Consider the following 21,366-nt stretch of genomic DNA (forward strand, 5'->3'; position numbering starts at 1 on the left):
AACAGTCCTCGGATCATATAGCAAAATAAGTATGAATCATACACTTGCAATTAATTTGTATACGGTTTTTATAATACACAGAAAAGAAACGTCCTCGGAGACAGGTTCTAGAAACAGTCCTCAGATCATATAGCAAAATAAGTATGAATCATACACTTGCAATTAATTTGTAGACGGTTTTTATAACATATAGAAAAGAAACGTCCTCGGAGACAGGTTCTAGAAACAGTCCTCAGATCATATAGCAAAACAAGTATGAATCATACACTTGCAATTAATTTGTATACGGTTTTTATAATACGCAGAAAAGAAACGTCCTCGGAGACAGGTTCTAGAAACAGTCCTCAGATCATATAGCAAAATAAGTATGAACCATACACTTGCAATTAATTTGTATAGGGTTTTGATAATACATAGAAAAGAAACGTCCTCGGAGACAGGTTCTAGAAACAGTCCTCAGATCATATAGCAAAATAAGTAAGAAACATACACTTGCAATATATTTGTATACGGTTTTTATAATACACAAAAAATAAAACGTCCTCGGAGACAGGTTCCAAAACAGTCCTCAGATCATATAGCAAAATGAGTATGAATCATGTATTTTAAATTAGTTTCGATAATACACAGGAAAGAAACGTTCTTGAAAACTGGGTCAGACCCTCCTAGGGACATTTTCTGGCCATAAGTAATTTGGAGCTACTCCATTTAGTCAGTTATTAAAAATGCGATATCTTATTTCGCCTTCCACAAGGACTGGACGTTTGTTCATTTACCTGTCAAAACTAAAATCTTTTTTTGTGAATGAAGTATTTCTAATGAGTACATTGGCATCATGGTATTGTATTACCATACTTCGCTGTCTGAACGCGTTTTTTAGTAAACATGTTACAAAAGTATGTCGTGCGTCCAACTTTCATGAATTCGGCTGTAAGACGTAGCACTCACGTTAAACGCAAAGAATTGCGCAAGCGAGGACTTTAATGTTTTTCGAGGAATTATTTTTTTGCGGGTAAAATGGTGCTCAGACCGCGAAAGCGAGAATATTGGGGAACACATGGTTCCAGTACTTGTCTTTCAATGTAAAATGGAAAACGTATGTGAAAGCGAAGAAATGTTACTACTCGCGTGGACGTGCGCATAATATGGGCATGGAGAAAAGGCCAACAAGTTAAGCATGGCGGGCACTCGAAGCACACGACGGTCACATCGACTGCTCTCTTCTAAAGAAGATCAAATAAAAGTGGCAGAATATTATATAGCCAAACAAACTGACCAGCCAGGATTTTATGAGACGATTGTGCTATGGAAAGGTATGACGTTCCACTGTTCACTTTACTGTTTCTATTTGTTGTCTGTCTTCAGCGACAATGTGCTAAATGCTGGGACCAAGCGCGTAGGTGTTACCATACCGAATACTAGTAATCTAAACAGAACACTTTTATAGTAGAATGCACTTACTGTAAAATAATTTCAAACTGAGTGACAATATTTTTTTTATCTAATTATTTTTTTTATTTTGTACGCGTTCTCGTTGTTTTGTTTTTGTATTTCGGCAGTACGCATTAATATCTGGCGGCAATGAAAGTGCATGCTAAAAAAAAAATAACTGTGATTTATTGTTTAGACACAAAAATGAGATTAGCCGTAAGAACACTGATATTACACCAGTTTCCAAATACAAAATTCTATAATAAAACTTAGGGAGTCTTTGGTCTTAATAGCTTAGGGGGTCCCAATAAAAAATGGCAGTTTTGTTCTGATCGGCTGTGATTTTTTGATATGCTGTGAATGGAGTTATTCAGGAAGGTAATAATGTAAAGAATTAACAAATTTTTTGTGCTCAGTTCGGCTTGATTAATAATATGCAATCAATTTCCTGTCAGTTGACAACACATTATATTCTAAACCAAAGACTGACAGCACGTTTTTCGAAGACCCTGTGCCGTTCGAACCATGGCAGTGGAATCGAAATTTACTTCAGTCTGCGTTAGATTTGTGCATTCAGATCTCAGTATATTGAAAAAGACGTTTGTTTATAGTTTTTAGCGATAATCAGCAAGTATTTCAGCTGTTCGTTGTACGATTCTTTGATGTCCCTCAGATGAGAATATATTTAATCTGACTGTTTGCCGTTTACCACGCTGCTCAATGTCCTAAATAACTGAACGGCTTCATCACTGCTTCATGTTAACTTGTATTTCGAAATATATCCAAGTCACAAGTGTAATGACTAGTTTATCATTTATGGTTTATTTTATTCCAGGTAGAGGTGTTTTTGCTGGAAAGCAATTCAATAAAAGAAATTTCTTATTGCAATACGATGGTGAACTTATTAGTGGGTCGGAGGGAGAGATTCGTGAAGTCTTCTGATGGCAGTGTATTCCGTTACTTTTTTTAAATTCAAGGATAAGACATATTGGTTAGTGTCCACATCTTTACAATCTTTTCATATGAAACTCATTTAAACTGCATTTAATATTAGCCTATCCCATAGTACTGTGTACATGTCTGTGTTGTGACTACTATGTGACCCTGTACCACAGCCACAGAAATTATTCAAACTCAAACACAACACATGTGGTGTTTTTTTAATTCATACCTACTATCACCAATAAATTACATGAACAAATAAGGCCAGTAACCCCATCTACCAATATTTGTAACAAATATCAAATTCTTATTTTATGTAATAGTAAAGCTTTAACAACTTTGCCATGTTAGCCACAAAGAATATTTCTTCATTTATTTCTTTTAATGTAGTGGATGACCATATATGACTGTATGCAATTTACTATTATCAATAACTTGGGATTGCTGGTCATTCTTAAGTCTATATCAAATGAATGATTGTGACAGTAAAAATAATCTTTTAACTCTTAGTCCATAAAAAAAATCTACCTTGCTATATATTTTTCAAAAGCTATATTTTGCCAATGTTGCAGTATCGATTCTACTAATGAACCTGGCAATGGACCTAAATATGGGCGGCTAGTAAACCATGAAAGAAAATCTCCAAATGCAAGAATGAAAACACTTGAATTCAAAGGACAGCCATACCTGGCACTATTTGCTGTAAAAGACATTGACGTCAATGAGGAAATATTATATGATTATGGACCAGTCAAATTACCATGGGAGCATAAGGTAAGATAATGCTTATTTTCATAATAATGTTATAACAGCATATGCCTTATAAATATATTTATATACAATTTCCAGTTGAGAAGTTGGTGAAAGTCTGAAATGGGTAATATTTGTTCACATCATTCCTTTAACTGATTCCATTCGAAATTGCACATACACTTGCACATGTACTACCACAAACACAAGTACAGTAGGATTGTCTGGTTTGCAAAGTCCATTGGTGTGATATTTTTTTCTTCTGATCGTTGACTTGTGTTCAAGATTTGTATAATTATTCCTGTTTTCCCTATGAAAAAGAATATGGACTGAGTGAAATATTTCTAATTTTCTAAAATACATCCTGACCTTGCACTCGCTACATGTATTTGTTAATTTTGCATGTGTATGGTATGGCAGTATGTCAGTAGATATATCCAGAAAAATATTTTTAATGGTTTGAAAATGCCTATTGTTTGGAATGTTGTTCGCTATTAGTTTGCCCATACTGAGTTTTGGACAGTCAAAACCGATATCTATCATTCAGCAAGATCAGCTAAAACAGGACAAACCTGGACTAAAATTCCTGGGAATAATGTACAACAATGTGACGACTGAGAACCATAATTATTGAGGTACTATTTATTATATATATTTTCTGATTTTTCATTGCTAAACCAAAAAAAAATTTAAGTTGTCTCAAGGTGAAACAGTCATTAAAATCAATGTATTGGTTCATTTCAACTATGCATTTATCACCTTGAAGTGTTGAAAAAAAAAATCCAATAGCAAACCCGTAAAATTCATGAATTTCCCTACTTCAGTGCTAAAAATGGTTGAGCATGTGGGTGTGGTACACTGGCAAATGGCTGTGGATAATACAACTGAACATGATTCTGTCATTCGAGTCGTGTTTCAATAAGCTGACTTCAATTTCCATGATATAAAATATTACATTTAATTTGCTAAAATCATAACAAAGATCTGAGTATTCAAATCATATAACAAGAGGTCACAGTTCAAGTTGCATTTATGAATGAACAATGTGCCATACGATTTGAAACATTAATTAATTAATTAGCTACATTTGATCCAAATATGAGTTTTCATTGGCCAGAGAAGTCATTTGTTAATGCCCGTTTACCCATGAGAGAGACCCCCCCAATCTTTAACATATTTTTAGCAAATAAGTTTTTTGGGCCACCATTCACTGAGCATGTACCTTTAATCCCTTTACAGTATTCAAAAAGAAACATGGATACAACTGATGCACAAAGGATAATCAGTATATCAGTTGAAAAAATTGCTTCAGATAGAAATCGGCTCTCATTCAGAAAACTGCGTATTGCCCCAAATATTCAAAAGATCCTGCTAGTATCTAATGTCATCAGCAAAGCTAAACTGGTTTTTTCAAGACAAATGATTATTGGGTTACAACAACAGCCCAGTTTGGAATTGGGATATCATGATTGCAAGCTAGAAACTATGTCAATATACAAGACTGAAGTGAATGTTACTGATAAGACACAGGAGTTGTTAAATCGTCTTTCTAAGATCACAAAGTTGAGAAGTTGTATTCAGAAAGGGAGTATTAGGTCATGAATGGCAAAATTCTCCCCAGAGATGGTAATGGGACAAACATTTCAGTTTTTTTTTTAATTTACAACATGCTGTAATTTGGAGTGTATTTTAGTCCCCGTTCGAACGAAGTCCGTGCGTTCGTCCAGAGTCGTATCTCAGAATCCCTTGGACCGATTCCGTTCATTCTTTGCATGTGCCTAGTACTTTATGTGGCACATATGCACATGCAGTGGTTTAGTGATTCGATTCAAAATGGCCGACTGGCAGCCATCTTGTTTTTTGAAAATGTTGTATTTTTGACATGCTTTGTCAGTTTTCATTCAAATTTAGTACATAGATCATACATGTTAGGATACATGTCCCCGACCGTCTGTGAGTTCCTGAGTCTGTCCGTTCGTCCGTCCGTGCGTCAGTCTGTTCTGAGTCATATTTCAGAATCCTGTAGACCGATTCCGTTCATTCTTTGCATGTGCCTTGTGCCTTATGTGGGAGATACGCACATGCAGTGGTTTAGCGATTCGATTCAAAATGGCCAACTGGCAGCCATCTTGTTTTTTGAAAATGTTGTATTTTGGACATGCTTTGTCAGTTGCCATTCAAACTTGGTACATAGATTATACATGTTAGGTTACATGTCCATGCCGATTTTTTTCGTAATTGGATCAAAGATGGTCGGTATCTTCTTTTCTTTTTTTTATGCGGTATCTTGGACGTGCTCTGTCAGTTTTCATTCAAATTTGGCACATACATGTACTTTATACATGTTAGGATGCATGTCCATGACAATTTGTTTCAAAATCTGATTGACAGCCATCTGACTTTTTGGCCTTACTACTATTAATATTTCCACAATTTATGTACTATTTTCATTCATATTTGGCACATACATCATACATATCAGTGTGTTTCATAATCAGATCAAAGATGGCCGAATAATGGCTGTTTTTATTTTTGGCCATATTACTACTACACAGAACACGTGTTTTGATGTACCGTACTCGACCGGGTTAGCGCCCAGAGGCCTCAACTCAGAAAATCACGATTTTGTAGGGGTGGGTGCTTACCCGAGCACCCCCCTCGAAAAAGAGTGCAAATGAAAATTTTGATTCATCAAGCGACAGATTACGTCTTTGAGGGAAAATCAAATTACTAAATTAATTTGCGTCGTCATTGATTTTCACAATGAAGAAACAGAAATGATCACAAAAAATATGCACATTTTATTACAATATTAATTACGTACCACCATAATTTACGGAATTAAAAACATTTGAGTCTTTTGGAACACAGTCGAAGTCAAAATTGTCATATTATTTCCACTGACGAAGTTGTTGGATCGTACGCAAACTCTCGATGAAAATCACTTTCCGCCATGATGCAATTGCAGATTTGACCTACAGCAGCGTTGTTTGACCTAATGGGTCAAAGTTGGTTATTAACTAATCAGAATGCTGTGTTGTACTGACGCAATTCTTCGGAAATTCCCAAAGACTTTCCGGTAACGCAATGCGGAAGTGAATAATCGATGTTGAAGTACGATCTGTTGGAATTGATTTCAGTGAATAAACGACATGGTTTTTCCAAAAAACTAGTAACTAGCCATTTTTGAGAATTAGACTGAATATGGCATGAAATATGTATTGCATTTTACTTGTATTAATTAATAACAGGTCATTGTCAAAGCGTAGTTTACGCACGGTTACAGTGTTCTACGCATTCACAACATGTTCACAGCGGTCGATGTCCACGCTGTATCATATAAAAACGCTTAACAAGATTCGTTACGCAAGACCAAGTTTTAAATTAGTTGCATTTTGAAGGGGGGTGGGCGCTTTGCCGAATGTGACCCCAAATATAAAAATTGCGCAAAAGTGGGGGGTGGGCGCTTGCCCGGGCATGGGCGCTAACGTGGTCGAGTACGGTAAATAGACAATCTGTTGTATACGCCACTTGGAACTCAAGTTTCAAGGACACGCTCGCGACAACCCCTCTGCTTTAATATGATGAGCACAAAAAGAACTTTCAAAAATTTAATGGGGACTGTGTCATTTTCAATGACTTGTAAACAATGTACCGGTAGTAGGGCTTGTAGAGCTTTTGAAATATGTTATAGAAGAGCTGACCTAATTTTATCCCACGTGTCCATTAGTAAATTTTCGCAGCTGGTTAAGTATTCAAAACAAGAAAAATTTTTGCATTATGCCTGTCACCTTTTTTGGGGAGAACAATGCCATTCCGATTCCAGACCTTGGTCATGTATGGATAGATCTTGTGTGAACTTAATACATACATGTACATTGAACGTTTGCAAGTAATTTTGTTTCTCAGACTGGATTCAAAATGGCTGACTGGTGGTCATTTTGTTGTTAGTTATGAATGTGGGGTGGGGGGGGGGGGTTTGGCATTTTGTTGTAATGAATGTGGTTTCAGAGCTGTATCTGACATTAATTGACCAGGATGGATCTGATTCAGAATGGTGGAATGCTGTTATGAAGTATGCCTCTGACATATATTGATTGATGGCAATCAAACTACTATTCCTATGTCATTTCTTTCATGCTCTGATTCAAAGTGGCTGACTAATTTCAGTTATGTTTACTGTTAAAATAAGAATGACTCTTGTCATATCATGAAATGACTTGCTTTGGTACAAAATTGTTGACTGGTAGCCATTTTTTATGAATTCTTTACCAGATCACTGACATGCTTGAACATGCTTCAAACATCACATAAGCATCAAACTTAATGTTGTACATTTCCATATATATGGAACTGAATCTCGCTCATACATGAACAGATTTTGTTTACTACATGGTATATGCATTTTTCACATATAATGGTATTTAAAACATTATGTTGAAAAAGTAACGTGAAATAGCTGTGCTATTTCCAATGACTTGATTTTCTTGTATGCTGTTGAGTGAGATTAAATATAAAATTTAATATTTATTGCTCTAAAATCTTTGTCTTCTTCTATTTGTATTGCTTTTGTAGATATTAAACTTGCAACAAACACAAGGATCTGCTATGTCATACCAGGATGTACCAGGGTGTCACGTATTACCAGAATGCACATCATCTGATGAAATCAGTTGTCAGTTAGCCAAGTCTCAAGTACCAGGGTGCGACATATTACCAGACCACACGTCACTAGATGGAATTAGTTGTCAGTTAGCCAAGTCTCAAGTTCCAGAGTGTGACATATTACCAGACTGCACATCACAGGACGGAATCAGTTGTCAGTTAGCCAAGTCTCAAGTACCATGGTTTGACATATTACCAGACCACACATCACCGGATGGAATCAGTTGTCAGGTAGCCAAGTCTCAGGTACTTGGGTCTGACACAATACCAGACCGCACATCACCGGATGGAATCAGTTGTCAGTTAGCCAAGTCTCATGAACCAGGGTGTGACATATTACCAGACCGCACATTAACGGATGAAATCAGTTGTCAGGTAGCCAAGCCTCAAATACCAAGGTGTGACATATTACCAGACTGCACATCACAGGACGGAATCAGTTGTCAGTTAGCCAAGTCTCAAGTACCAGGGTGTGACATATTACCAGACCACACATCACCGGATGGAATCAGTTGTCAGTTAACCAAGCCTCAAGTACCAAGGTGTGACATATTACCAGACCACACATCACAGGACGGAATCAGTTGTCAGTTAGCCAAGTCTCAAGTACCAGGGTGTGACATATTACCAGACCACACATCACCAGATGGAATCAGTTGTCAGTTAGCCAAGTCTCATGTACCAGGGTGTGACATATTATCAGACCACACATCACCAGATGGAATCAGTTGTCACCGGATGGAATCAGTTGTCAGTTAGCCAAGTCTCAGGTACCTGGTTCTGACATATTACCAGACTGCATTTCACCAGATGGAATCAGTTGTCAGTTAGCCAAGTCTCAAGTACCAGGATGTGATGTAATACCAACCACACAACACCAGATGGAATCACCACTCCGTCAATCCAGTGTCAAGTACCACAGTGTGACATATCGTCAGACCACACATCATCCGATAAAATTAGTAGCCCGTTAGCTGAGATTGTTACTGATCGTCACTTGAACGCTGCTCCATTAACGAATGTTTTTACAAACAATACTGACTCAGAATATGGCTGTACATGATTTGTGATGTTTCCATAATTCAGTTCGGATGAAATATCCCAAACAGGCTGGACAGGGAACATATTTAGTTGCACCTATCTGATATGATGGTTTTTTAAAGGGAATTAGAAAACCCTTTCCTGCCTTGAGTACTTCAACATTATTTGCATGATTTCCTTTGTTAGCTTTTGCCACAGCAATTTTCTTTCAGCACTTCTGGATTTAAAACTCAACACATGAGCTACATCTGGTTCTTCACTATGCTTGAGAATCCAATACGTGCTACCATGTGCTTGAACAAATATGCACAGAAATGTGGTTTGACTTGCCCTGAATGTTTCAACTCAACCAATCTTGAGAAAACAAATTGCAACTATGTCTCAACTTTTCAACTTGAAAGACAATGGACAGGAAATTTTGGCTGTTTTTTTGGGTCATTACATCAGAGTTCATAGGAAGTTTTATAGGATCCCACAAGACACCCTGCAGATCGCTAAAGTCAGCAGAATTCTACTTGCTTGTGAAAGAGGATCTGTGGAAAAGTACAAGAACAAATCACTGGATTTACTTTAACGTACATATATGCCAGAATATTTTCAATGAATGTGGTGATGGTATGTTCTTTTTTACTGCCCTATATTCGTGAAAGTAATTCCTGATTGGATGAAGTCATATCGAAATTGTATTTATGCCAAAGCCACAGTTCCTGTGGTTGGCAAAATGGTTTTCAACTGCAGTTTTGAAATTTTTAAATGTTATTCTAAAAATCGTAAATCACATTTATGCCTAAACAAAAATGGATGTTCTTACATCAAAAAAAAAATTAATTTCTCATTACTATTGTATGCTTCATCAATATGTGTGTTTATTTCAGAGGTTTCAGATGATGAAGAATCAGTGCTGATTGATATCAAGACTCCTGAAGGTATGTGAGAGTTATAATACTGGAAAATCAAGAATTTATGGATGGATTGACGATTAGAAACAAGGTGGCTGAATGTCAATCATTTCAGTGTTAAAAAAATCATAATTAAGCATCAGCTTCTGGATCCATATCTCTGACATGTTTATGTTCCAACTATATTACTATAAACAAAATTATACATCTTAAGTTTGATAACTAACTGGGACTGTGCCATGCATGGCTTGTTTTTTATAAAGGGGAAATAAAATCCAACTATGAAACTATTACATTACGTTATTCTTCATGAACAGCGTCTGTGTTTGCACACACTGTCACAGATCAGTACATTTCCGAATCTTTATTACTTTCATTATACCTGGTATTTTTTCAGCACCTACTGAGAAAACAGCAGATTCAACTGTATGTAAGATAGAACCGTATTTGATACTAGAATCCAGTTTTAGGAATCTCAAGAATGGGAATGAACTTTCTGATGATATTGTCAATTCTGCTGTCTATCCTGCCACTCAAAAAAGAGAGGTAACTTAAAGTTATATTAATTTAAAGTTATATTAATTACTTCACTGAGTCTGTGTCACATGTACATCATTGTAATTAGATAAGAAATAATTTGTGTACACTATAGCATGCTGTACAGTTATCATGTGCTAGATAATATAATTAAAAAATAGAAATGATAATATTATAAAAGCTAAATTAAATCTTGTTTAAATTGTTAATACAATAGGGGACATTATACTATATAGGTTTTTTTTCAGAAAGATGTGTTCAACCTATAGGTGTCTTGGCAAATTTAAAATCTGAAAAACTAAATTTCAGGATTAATGGCATTGGTTTGTTTGTTAAAGCTTCTCTTGTACATTAATGTACATTATTGCTATGCATAGCTCAACAATTTCTCTTCTGGACAACTGAAGATAACCTCACTCTTAAAAGAATTATTAGATGGCAGAGGAGTTCAAACTTTATTTTGAACACCATTTGTTTTCATTTGAGTTCTTATTCATAATTTCATGTTTAGTTTTATATCCTATACATGTCCAGGCTCCACATGTATGTGGTAAATTTTGTTACCACTTTTCCAGCTGAAGACTACAAGTTGTGAAATATTTGTTATTCTATATCACTAATAGCTCTAAATTAAGTTAAACTTTGTGATTTAAACTGAGCATCATTAAAGCTATGATGTTCAAGTCAATTTGATAACTATATTCTTGATATTTTTTTTCTCAGAGAATCAAATTTTTTGACCATAATTTAATGTCATCCATTTGTCTGAGGGGTGAAACCACTTATCCAAAGAAGGTAAGATTATCAAGCTTTAAAAGTTTTTGTGACCTTTATTTTATAAAACTTTGTCTAAACTAGTTCATGTATGTTTTCATTCTTAGCAGTATACATGTCGAGTAAATAGAAATTTCACATGTGCCTATTCTGCATATGTATAAAAGATCTTATTTTTATTTTTATTATCAAAGTTGCATACTCTTCACTCATTTTTGCTTTTAGTCCCCGTTCGGACGTAGTCCGAAAACGGGGACTTATGTTTTGCCCTGTGTGCGTCCGTGCGTGCGTCCGTGTGTGCGAACGTGCATGGACCGATTAAGTTCAAACTTCACTCATACATCACACATTATATGGGACATATGCACATGCATTTTTTTCATGATCCGATTAACGATAGCCGAATAAGGCTGAAAATGCATCAAAATCGCACATTTTCACCATTCCGGACCCGGATCTCAGTTATGCATGGACAGATTTCAGTCAAATTTGGTACATACATTAAACATAATAGGACCTTGATGCACGTTATTTTTTTTTCGGATCAAGTTCGAAATGGCCGACTGGCGGCCATTTTGTTTTAAAGAATTCAGTTCTGGATCCGTATCCGAGACATGTCTGGATTGATCAAGTTCAAACTTCACACACACAAGGTACATCATGTCACAAATATGTATGTGCATTTGTTTCATGATTTCATTAACGATAGCCAAATGGCGGCCTCTTTAAGGTCGAAAATGCATTGAAATCGCACATTTTCACCATTCCGAACCCGGATCTCAGTTATGCATGGACGGATTTTGTTCAAATTTGGTACATACATTAAACATAATAGGACCTTGATGCACGTTATTTTTTTTTCGGATCAAGTTCGAAATGGCCGACTGGTGGCCATTTTGTTTTAATAAATTCAGTTCTGGATCCGTATCCAAGACATGTCTGGATTGATCAAGTTCAAACTTCACACACACATGGTACATCATGTCACAAATATGTATGTGCATTTGTTTCATGATCCGCTTAACAATAGCTGAATGATGGCTATTTTAAGGCCGAAAATGCATCAAAATCACGTATTTTCACAATTCCGGAATCGGATCTCAGTCATGCATGGATGGATTTTGTTCAGATTTAGTACAATGTGTTGTACATATGCAGGTGCATTTCGGTCATGATCTGCTTTGAATGTATATGTCACTCAAATATGAACGGAACGGGGACGTGTCATTGACAATGACTTGTCTACTTTCATTTACACTTACAGATTGATTTTTCCAAGCATGACTTGATAATGGGAACTATGTATGAAGGTGGACAAAATATTTGTGGTATTATACAAGATGGACACTGAACTCTTGTGGTAAATATTTAAGAATTTTTCTTAGTCATTCTCATGTATATACAAATTTATATAATAATCTTTCATTCAGTAATACAGATAACAAAGCACTGATTTCAATTTTCTCATTAAATCTTGCTGTCACTTTGCAGTTTTCTCAGTATCTTTGCCTACTTGTCTACTGAATTTGTAGAACACGGATAGGAGGCTATGTCGTGCAAAGCACCTCTACCTGTCTATCTTTTGGTACATCCTTCTGATTTTGTGAACACTTATGTTTGAAAAATGGTATTTTGTGCAAAAATTGTTTCATTCATTTCTTGTTATGCACTTTAGTTCTGTTGGCAACTATTACTGCAAAAATAACTATTTGCATTATATATTTTTTGATAGACAGTTTTTTGCAACATGCAATTATTAAATATTGGCAGTACTCACTGCACAGGTTACAGTATACAGGAATTCAGGTAGCTGTAACTAGGAAAAATATTTCTGTTGCTGTGCACTGGAAACTAAAATTACCTTACAGATATTACAACATTTCTATTCATCTGCACAGGACAACTACAACTGGTAGTTTATACTGCTTATATGCACTCAGACTGTTTTTATATTCAGCTTTTTCTTGAACTGGGACAACAGTGCACAATCTTAGAGGCTTATATTCAGTGAGGTCTTGAGCTTTCATCATGCATCGTATTGGATATATGCACATGCATACATGCTTCTATGGTGTAGGAATTTATCCACACATCCCCCATGGTACATGCAATATCATGAGTATAATTTCCTGTCATAATAAAGACAATGTTGTTCTTAGTATGTAGTAACATCATAAATATATGCCCACTTATTTATAGCAAAATAGAACTAATTATTCCAAGATGCCAACATCACGACTTATGTGTATGGTAGACTCAGTTTGAGCGAGTCAATGAGTTTCAATTCAAAATGGCCAACTGGCAGTCATCTTGTTTTTTGAAAATGTCATATTTTGGACATGCTTTCTCAGTTTTTATTCAAATTTGTTTACATAGATCATACATGTTAGGATATGTCCTCCGTTCGTCAGTGCATCCAACTGTCTGTGCGTTCGTACGTTTGTCTGTCCGTCCAGAGTTGTATTTCAAAATTTGTAATTGTAGTGCCTCATTCCTATCTTCAGACATGCATTTTCTTAAACATACTTTAAACAATTTTAGCAAGTGCAATAACAGAGTGCACTTCAATTTGTTTTACTTTCACTTGTGATCTTTGTTTTTCTCTGCTATATCTTAAACCAGAGGGGTTGTCACGCAACACATGTTCGAATTTGATGTAAATAAACTATCTGTTGTATTTGCCACTTGGGACTCAAGTTTCAAGGACACGCTCGCAACAACCAACACCTTCACTTTAATATGACGAGCATAAAGAGAACTTTCAAAAATTTAATGGGGACTGTGTAATTTTCAATGACTTGTTCCTCATAACTATGTCATTTTTTTTTCATCATGTGAACAATTCCAACATTCAATGTTCCTGTCCCGATTTTGTGTCACAGTGAATGCGTATACATGTTGATTACTTTTGACTGTTGACCGAATGGAAATTTTGTGCTCTTGAGTCTTTTTGAATGCCACAATAAATGACAGACAAAAGATAATTTTTAGTCCTCAAATGTCAATTCACCAAAATACAACTATGACTTGTTTTAATTGGGGCACATTTTCTGTTTTAATATCTTATACGCATCTGACACAGATTTTGTTTATCTGTTGAACTCTTGAATGTGACTTGCCTGTATAGATATACTTATTCATATATTCTGTTGTTTTGAATAATAGAATAAATGAAACACACATACTTCTAATGATAAAGCTTCTGATATAAAAACACTTTTTTTTAATGATTGTTTTGACAGGAAGTAAATCAAATGGAGCGCAAAATATTATATCTCAATTCTTTGGGGGAAAGCAAAGAGAAAATGAATCAAATTCAGCAGAACTGGAAGTGAGTATTAGTCTATATTATGTACATGTATTGTTTTCCATAAGTCAACTGTTGGTACTAATCTGTTTCTGGTCTGTAGGGCTTGATAAGGTAATTTTTTGGTCTTAAAATTGGATGTTCAAGCCTTGGGTCTGTGTGTACAATTTTGGTACATGTATGTGTAAGTTAAATTTTTCCATTCCTGTATGAGCTTTGGAAAATCTTAAGGTCCTGGCCATCTATGCACACATGTGTACAAGTATGTTGGGGAGCCAGTTTTTGGATGCAGTTTGGCCAACATCATTCAAATTTTACCAGTGCTGAAGTTTTTCAGTGTCACGGATGTCTATGATCATTTTTCTGTTACCAGTAATAACAATTGCATTGCATTGCCGAGTTGTAATTTTTATTTTGTCAAAGTTTGCTGCCATTGTTGAGCTAATACAGCCAACTGGTGGCCACTTTTATTTTGATGGATGGTATTCAGGACACACATCTGGAACAGGCCTAAAGAAATTCAATTCATTTTTTGTACATGGATAGTACATGACATACATGATTGTACATATAAAGATGTGGTCAAAGATGGACTGTCATTAGTTTTGGTTGTTAATTTGCATCTAAAAATCAAACTATTTTTCATGGCTGGAACCACATTTTTGGCATGTGTGGACTTATTTCAGTCAAACTTTTACCTTTTAAGGGGGGGGGGGGGGGTGATGCACATCGTGGCTGGTCAATATTTTGTTTTCATCCGTCCATTCAAAATTGTTTAGTACATGCATGGCATCAACATGTACATGGTTTTAATGAATGCTGAAGTAGCAACTTTTCACTTCTGCAAATACACTTACTACTTTGTGTCTGTTTTACAGCAATCATATTAGTAAATTCATCTGCTACTTACTGGTTAACATAATTTGAACAGGACTATGGCAATGAAAACACCTTAGTTTATGGTGATTGGATACTGTCACTTCTGAAAGCTAAAAATTTGTCCTCCACTGTTCTTTTACTCTTCTAACAGTTTTTGATTGAAATATTTCACTTTTTTTTAGTAAATTTGCAGTTAACAAAGAAGAAGATGGAAATTACAAAGTATCAACAATTGACCACGCAGTGCAAGTGTCTCTTGTGGAGTTTTTGTCATTAAGGTAAGGATATATCCCTGAATCATTTGAATATTTTGATGTGTATTAGTGTTACAGCCAGGAAACCTCATCGTGTGTCAGTTGAAATTTAATAGATATAAATAGATATTACAGTACAGCTAAATACTTACTTACCTAATGTGCTAATGCTTTGTTAAAATCATGTTATGACCTTGCTAACTCTACATTATTGAATATAAGCTTTGTATTAACAGTAGGCTGTGACTGTATGGAAATACTCACAAAAATATTTGTTGATAAAAACAGTGGGCATAAAATATAGCAGAATGAAAATAAGTTGTCTAGATTACTACTACTAGATTACATGCTACTTATCAGGGATAGGAAAAAGTTGTCAAAACAACTATTCAAATTCACAACTCTGATTGATTGCTTGCCATGGCCTCATGCCAGCGCCAAGACAACATTTAGATTTGCAGTCCCTGTTGGTACATTCACTGTCACCCAACAGTGGTTTACTGTGTTTGATGCATTATTTATTACAGATGAATTGAAACATCAGTCCATGACTTCCCTTTGAATTTTCTGCGCAAGGACTGTACAAAATCAATCCATATTTGAAATGAGAATTATAGTTTATTATTATCACATTATATAGGACGAAAATTAAATAGTGTCCATTGTCGTAATTCAACATTGCGACGATGTCAATAAAGTTTCTATAGGGTAATTCAGTAACGATCTCCACTTGTCAAAAATACTTCTCGTAAAAATAACAGTAGTAATAGTCTTTGAATGTATTAATAAGAATGGCCAATTTATTACGGATACTTGATTGTACGCAAGTTAAATCTATAGATTATATCAAAGCAGTTCTATTGCCACTCGTCTAGTACAGATCAAGGATTGGATGATAGTAGATACATTATTTGACAAACATGATTACTGAAAAAACATGTGGCTGCAAAGTATAAAATATCTATCTTTCTGGAGCACAGTTGTATTTGTGTTTTACCTTTTCAAATGTATTATATTTTTGATTCAAACACTATTTTAATTATATTTAAAAACTTTGAATAAGAATCAACTTTACAACCCTGAATATGCTAACATTATGTTACACTAATGCAAAGCTAACATCAAGTTAACATGCATTAACACATTTTGGTAAACAAGTTTTGAGCTGAAATAAATGGCTCATGCATGAGGGAAATAGACATTTCATATTTCTTTGACTGCTGTCTAGTTTCATCTTGTGAGGTTTTTCACTTTCTGATGTCTATGATCATTTTTCTGTTGCCAGTAATAATAATTGCATTGCTTTGCCTATTTGTAATTTTTATTTTGTCAAAGCCTTTTTGGCGGATGAAAAATAATGTGGGCATGTAGTTATTTATACATGTTCTATGATTTACATGTATATCAATTTTTGACTCCCATGTGCGAAGCACAAAATGGGAGTCTTTGCAGTTAGTGTGTCTGTATGTGTGTATGTGTGTATGTGTGTATGTGTGTATGTGTGTCCGACTGTTCCACTGCTATCTCAAGAACCATACATTGGTTTTTGATGAAACTTGGTGCATAGATGCTCTGGGCCAATGCGCAGATTTGATTAGGTTTTGGTAAAAATCCATGCTCGTTAATTACCTAATTTGCATGATAATTAGCTAATTTTTAGCTGTTCTATGACTGTTCCACTGATATCTAAAGAACCACTCATTGGATTTTGATGAAACTTGGTACATAGATGCTCTGAACTAATGCTAGGTTTTGATTAGTTTTTGGTAATAATCCGTGGATACTAATTACCTAATTTGCATAATGATTAGTCAATTTTCGGTTTTTCCACTGATATCTCAAGTACTAATCATCACATTTCAATGAAACTTGGTACATAGATGTCATACGACACTGCACAGACCTGATAGTTTTTATGGTAATATCAGTACATATTAATTACCTAATTTGCATAATTAATTAATTTTCAGCATTTGATATAAGTAGTTAGCATTACATTTCAATGAAACTTGGTACTTACATACTCAAGGACTATGCAGAGATTGATTGTTTTCGATAAATATTTGTGCATATTAATCACCTAATTTGCATAATTAGTTAATTTTCAGCTTTTCCACGGGTATCTCAAGTACTAATCATCGCATTTCAATGAAACTTGGTACATAGATCCTTTAGGACTATGCAGAGACCTGATTAGTTTTAGGGTAAATAATTGTGCATATTAATTACCTAATTTGCATAATTAATTTTCAGCTTTTCTACTGATATCTAAAGTACTAATCATCATATTTCAATGAATCTAGAATTATGCAGACCCAATTAGTTTCCGGTAAATATTTGTGCATATTAATCACCTAATTTGCATAATTAACCAACTTTCACACTGATATCTCAGGTACTATACATCACATATCAATGAATGTACATGGATGCTGTAGGACAATAGACCTGAATAATTGTGGGTTAAAATCTGTACATATTAATTACCTAATTTGCATAATTAACCAATTTTAATCTTTCACACTGATATCTAAAGTACCGTAAAAACTCCAAAATTTCGACTGGTTTTAAATAATTTGTGTTAGAAATGTGACGTGTTTTTAGAGTCAAAATTAAGGTGCATTTTCGGACGGTCGAATTTTTCAGAATAGAAATCAGCAAAAAAAAATGGGGATGATAGACAGTGTGCTTCATTAGTTTTTAAAAAATGCAATGTCCGTCAATTGACGTAAACTTCCTCATGTTTCACGGTAAAAGCAAAGGTCGTGGCCGAGTTGTAACTCAAAATCTAAACAAAGTCATCAATCAGTGAGTATTATGACAAGCAAAACAAAACATCAAGACGCGGAGAAGAGGTCAGCACAAAACTAATAGGTCAAAAGACAAAGCTGTCTCGCACTACCTAGGAAAACTTGTGAATGTTCGAAGTACAGGTACCCATTGGACAAAAGATACATGGAAGTTTAGCAAACGATCTCCCCGACCCAGTGCAATGTATCCGGTTAGAATCAAAGCTCACGTGTCCCTTATTTGAGCACCGTACCTGTGATTTGAGGGACCAAATTCTGCCGTAAATTCGCCCTTGGATTAAAAAATATAATGGGATTTAAGAAAATAAAATGGGACTTTTAAGGTGTATTTTGGCGTCATTTTTCGGACATTTCAATCAATCCTGCCGGCTAAAATAGAGTCTAAGTTTTACCGTAGTCATTGACGTCTGTCTATTCAAGAGTACACGTGTATGATTTTTATCGTGACTAGCGTGAGCGGGTAAGCTTCCTTTGGAGAATGAGCTGTTATCACTGTGAACAATGTTAAATTATTCTTCAGATGACCAGTTTATTTTTAGCTCCGCTGTCGACTTTGTCGAGCGGAGCTTATCATATCGTCCGTCGTCCGTCGTCCGTGTCAATGTTTTACTTTTTCGACTTCTTCTTGAAAACTACAAGCCTGAATGCTTTGATACTTGGTGTATATGTACCTTGGGTAGACCTCTCTCAGATTTGTTCATTTCATGATGATATCTTCAATTCTCTAATTTTGGTGAATATTTTTGTCATTTTTGGTAAAAAATTAAATTTTCGACTTCTTGTTAAAAACCGCAAGTCCAATTGCTTTGATATTACATATATAGGTACTACATGTGGACCTCTCTCAGACTTGTTAATTTTGTAATGATATCATCAATTTTCTAATTTTGGTGAATATTTTTGTTATTTTTGGTAAAAAATTAAATTTTCGACTTCTTGTTAAAAACCGCAAGTCCAATTGCTTTGATATTACATATATAGGTACTACATGTGGACCTCTCTCAGATTTGTTCATTTTGTAATGATATCTTCAATTCTCTAATTTTGGTGAATATTTTTGTCATTTTTGGTAAAGTGATATTTTCAACTTCTTGTTAAAAAGCGCAAGTCCAATTGCTTTGATATTACATATATAGGTACTACATGTGGACCTCTCTCAGATTTGTTCATTTTGTAATGATATCATCAATTCTCTAATTTTGGTGAATATTTTTGTCATTTTTGGTAAAAAATTATATTTTCGACTTCTTGTTAAAAACCGCAAGTCCAATTGCTTTGATATTACGTATATAGATACTACATGTGGTCCTCTCTCAGATTTGTTCATTTTGTAATGATATCTTTAATTCTCTAATTTTGGTGAATATTTTTGTCATTTTTGGTAAAAAGTGATATTTTAAACTTCTTGTTAAAAACCGCAAGTCCAATTGCTTTGATATTACATATATAGGTACTACATGTGGACCTCTCTCAGAGTTGTTCATTTTGTAATGATATCTTTAATTTTCTAATTTTGGTGAATATTTTTGTCATTTTTGGTAAAAAGTGATATTTTCAACTTCTTGTTAAAAAGCGCAAGTCCAATTGCTTTGATATTACATATATATGTACTACATGTGGACCACTCTCAAATTTGTTCATTTCATGATGATATCTTCAATTCTCTAATTTTGATGAATATTTTTGTCATTTTTGTAAAAAGTGATATTTTCGACTTCTTGTTAAAAACCACAATCGTTTATGGTGAAAAATTATATTTTTGAATTCTTGTTGAAAACAGCAAGTCCCATAGCATTGATACTATGCATATTGTTCATTTTCTAATGATATCTTCTGTTCTTTAATTGAAATGTGCATTGCTAACAGCGGAGCTATCTCAGCCGAGAGGCTGCTTGTTTAAAAACAACTAATTTTTTTATTTAAAAAAAATCATGCCGTTTTCGCATCATCCAGCTTTTTGATTGGTTAATTAGCGATTTGACCTATTTGACCTAAGAGAACATGGCGGATATCCTACAGCATCAAACGTTTATACGAGACTGGAATCATTCGCTTACGATGAAACTAAGTTGACTTTTATTTGTATTTCATAACCATTCAACAAATTTATTTTGTGTACATTATTATAATCACTACTGAGTACAGTAATAATCAACAATTCAGAAACGCAGCATGCCGAGATTTTTGTGTTCGTTTTTATTTGAAACTTCGTTTATTTAGAATATATTTTCGTTACCAATAAAATAAAAATCTCTCAGTCAATCAGAAACCCGGATTCATGCCTTTGAGGAAGGTCCCGTTTGAACGCTCACATCGTTTTTTTTTTCGTTTGGGGGAAAACTAAAACTGGTCGCAATTTTCGAATAAGAATGAGTCGGCAATTTTTAGTGGAGTCGAAAATTTGGAGGTAAATAAAACACCGAAACCCGGCAAATAAATAGGCGGTCAAATTTTTAGAGGGGTCGAAATTTTGGAGTTTTCGCGGTGTTAATTATTCCATTTCAATGAAACTTAGTACAAAGATGCTCTAGGACAATGTACAAACCTAATTAGTTTGGGGTAAAAATCTGTTCATATTAATTCCCTAATAAGCATAATAATTCATAATTTTTTGGGTCTGTTACATTGCGCAGACCTCATTAGTTTTACACTCAAATCTGGTCATATTAATTTTCTGATTTGCATAATTAGTTTTCAGCTAAGTAATTTCGAATTATATTTAATGTGTCTCCAATACTCTCAGCACATGGGAGTTCTTTCTAAGCTTTCTTTGATTAAGTTTGCAGAGTATTTAGCAAAAGAAAAATACACACAATTATTGCATGGAATGGACAAAGTTTTTGAACTCAGAGAAGATATCGTATGTTGGCTCTCAGAATCAGGTAAATAAGACATTCTCTCTTGAAAAAATAACTGGATTTTCTTGTGTTAAACTTTATAGTATTGGCTTTCATGTTTGTTACCCACATTCAGAATTTCTTCCTTTTAATTTTAAGTATATACTTTTCTTGAGTTCATATGTGATTTTGAAAGTAAATAAAATCAGAAATGCAAACAACTTTTAAAATCATAATGTG

The 21,366-nt window shown here is 34.7% G+C and overlaps 2 protein-coding genes across 3 annotated transcripts; both read left to right on the forward strand.

Annotated features, from left to right (window-relative positions):
- Positions 1–1,721: 1,721 nt before the first annotated feature.
- Positions 1,722–8,933, forward strand: LOC146739166 (uncharacterized). Its single transcript, XM_085504079.1, has 5 exons — positions 1,722–1,809; positions 2,267–2,422; positions 2,946–3,147; positions 7,699–8,086; positions 8,875–8,933. Exons 2-5 carry the CDS (start codon positions 2,373–2,375, stop codon positions 8,931–8,933), a joined length of 699 nt encoding a protein of 232 aa, XP_085360205.1. The 5' UTR covers positions 1,722–1,809; positions 2,267–2,372.
- On the forward strand, positions 8,110–21,113 carry LOC146739167 (uncharacterized). Of its 2 annotated transcripts, none has more exons than XM_085503425.1 (8): positions 8,110–9,444; positions 9,705–9,755; positions 10,126–10,274; positions 10,989–11,060; positions 12,304–12,399; positions 14,282–14,370; positions 15,408–15,503; positions 21,069–21,113. In XM_085503425.1, exons 1-5 carry the CDS (start codon positions 9,234–9,236, stop codon positions 12,388–12,390), a joined length of 570 nt encoding a protein of 189 aa, XP_085359551.1. In that variant the 5' UTR covers positions 8,110–9,233; the 3' UTR covers positions 12,391–12,399; positions 14,282–14,370; positions 15,408–15,503; positions 21,069–21,113. The 2 variants fall into 2 exon arrangements, with proteins under 2 accessions (XP_085359551.1, XP_085359552.1); XM_085503426.1 differs by having other exon boundaries at positions 21,076–21,103.
- Positions 21,114–21,366: the final 253 nt, after the last annotated feature.

This window comes from Saccoglossus kowalevskii, chromosome 9 (genome assembly GCF_978046115.1).
Source record: "Saccoglossus kowalevskii chromosome 9, keSacKowa6.1, whole genome shotgun sequence".
Classification (NCBI taxonomy): domain Eukaryota; kingdom Metazoa; phylum Hemichordata; class Enteropneusta; family Harrimaniidae; genus Saccoglossus; species Saccoglossus kowalevskii.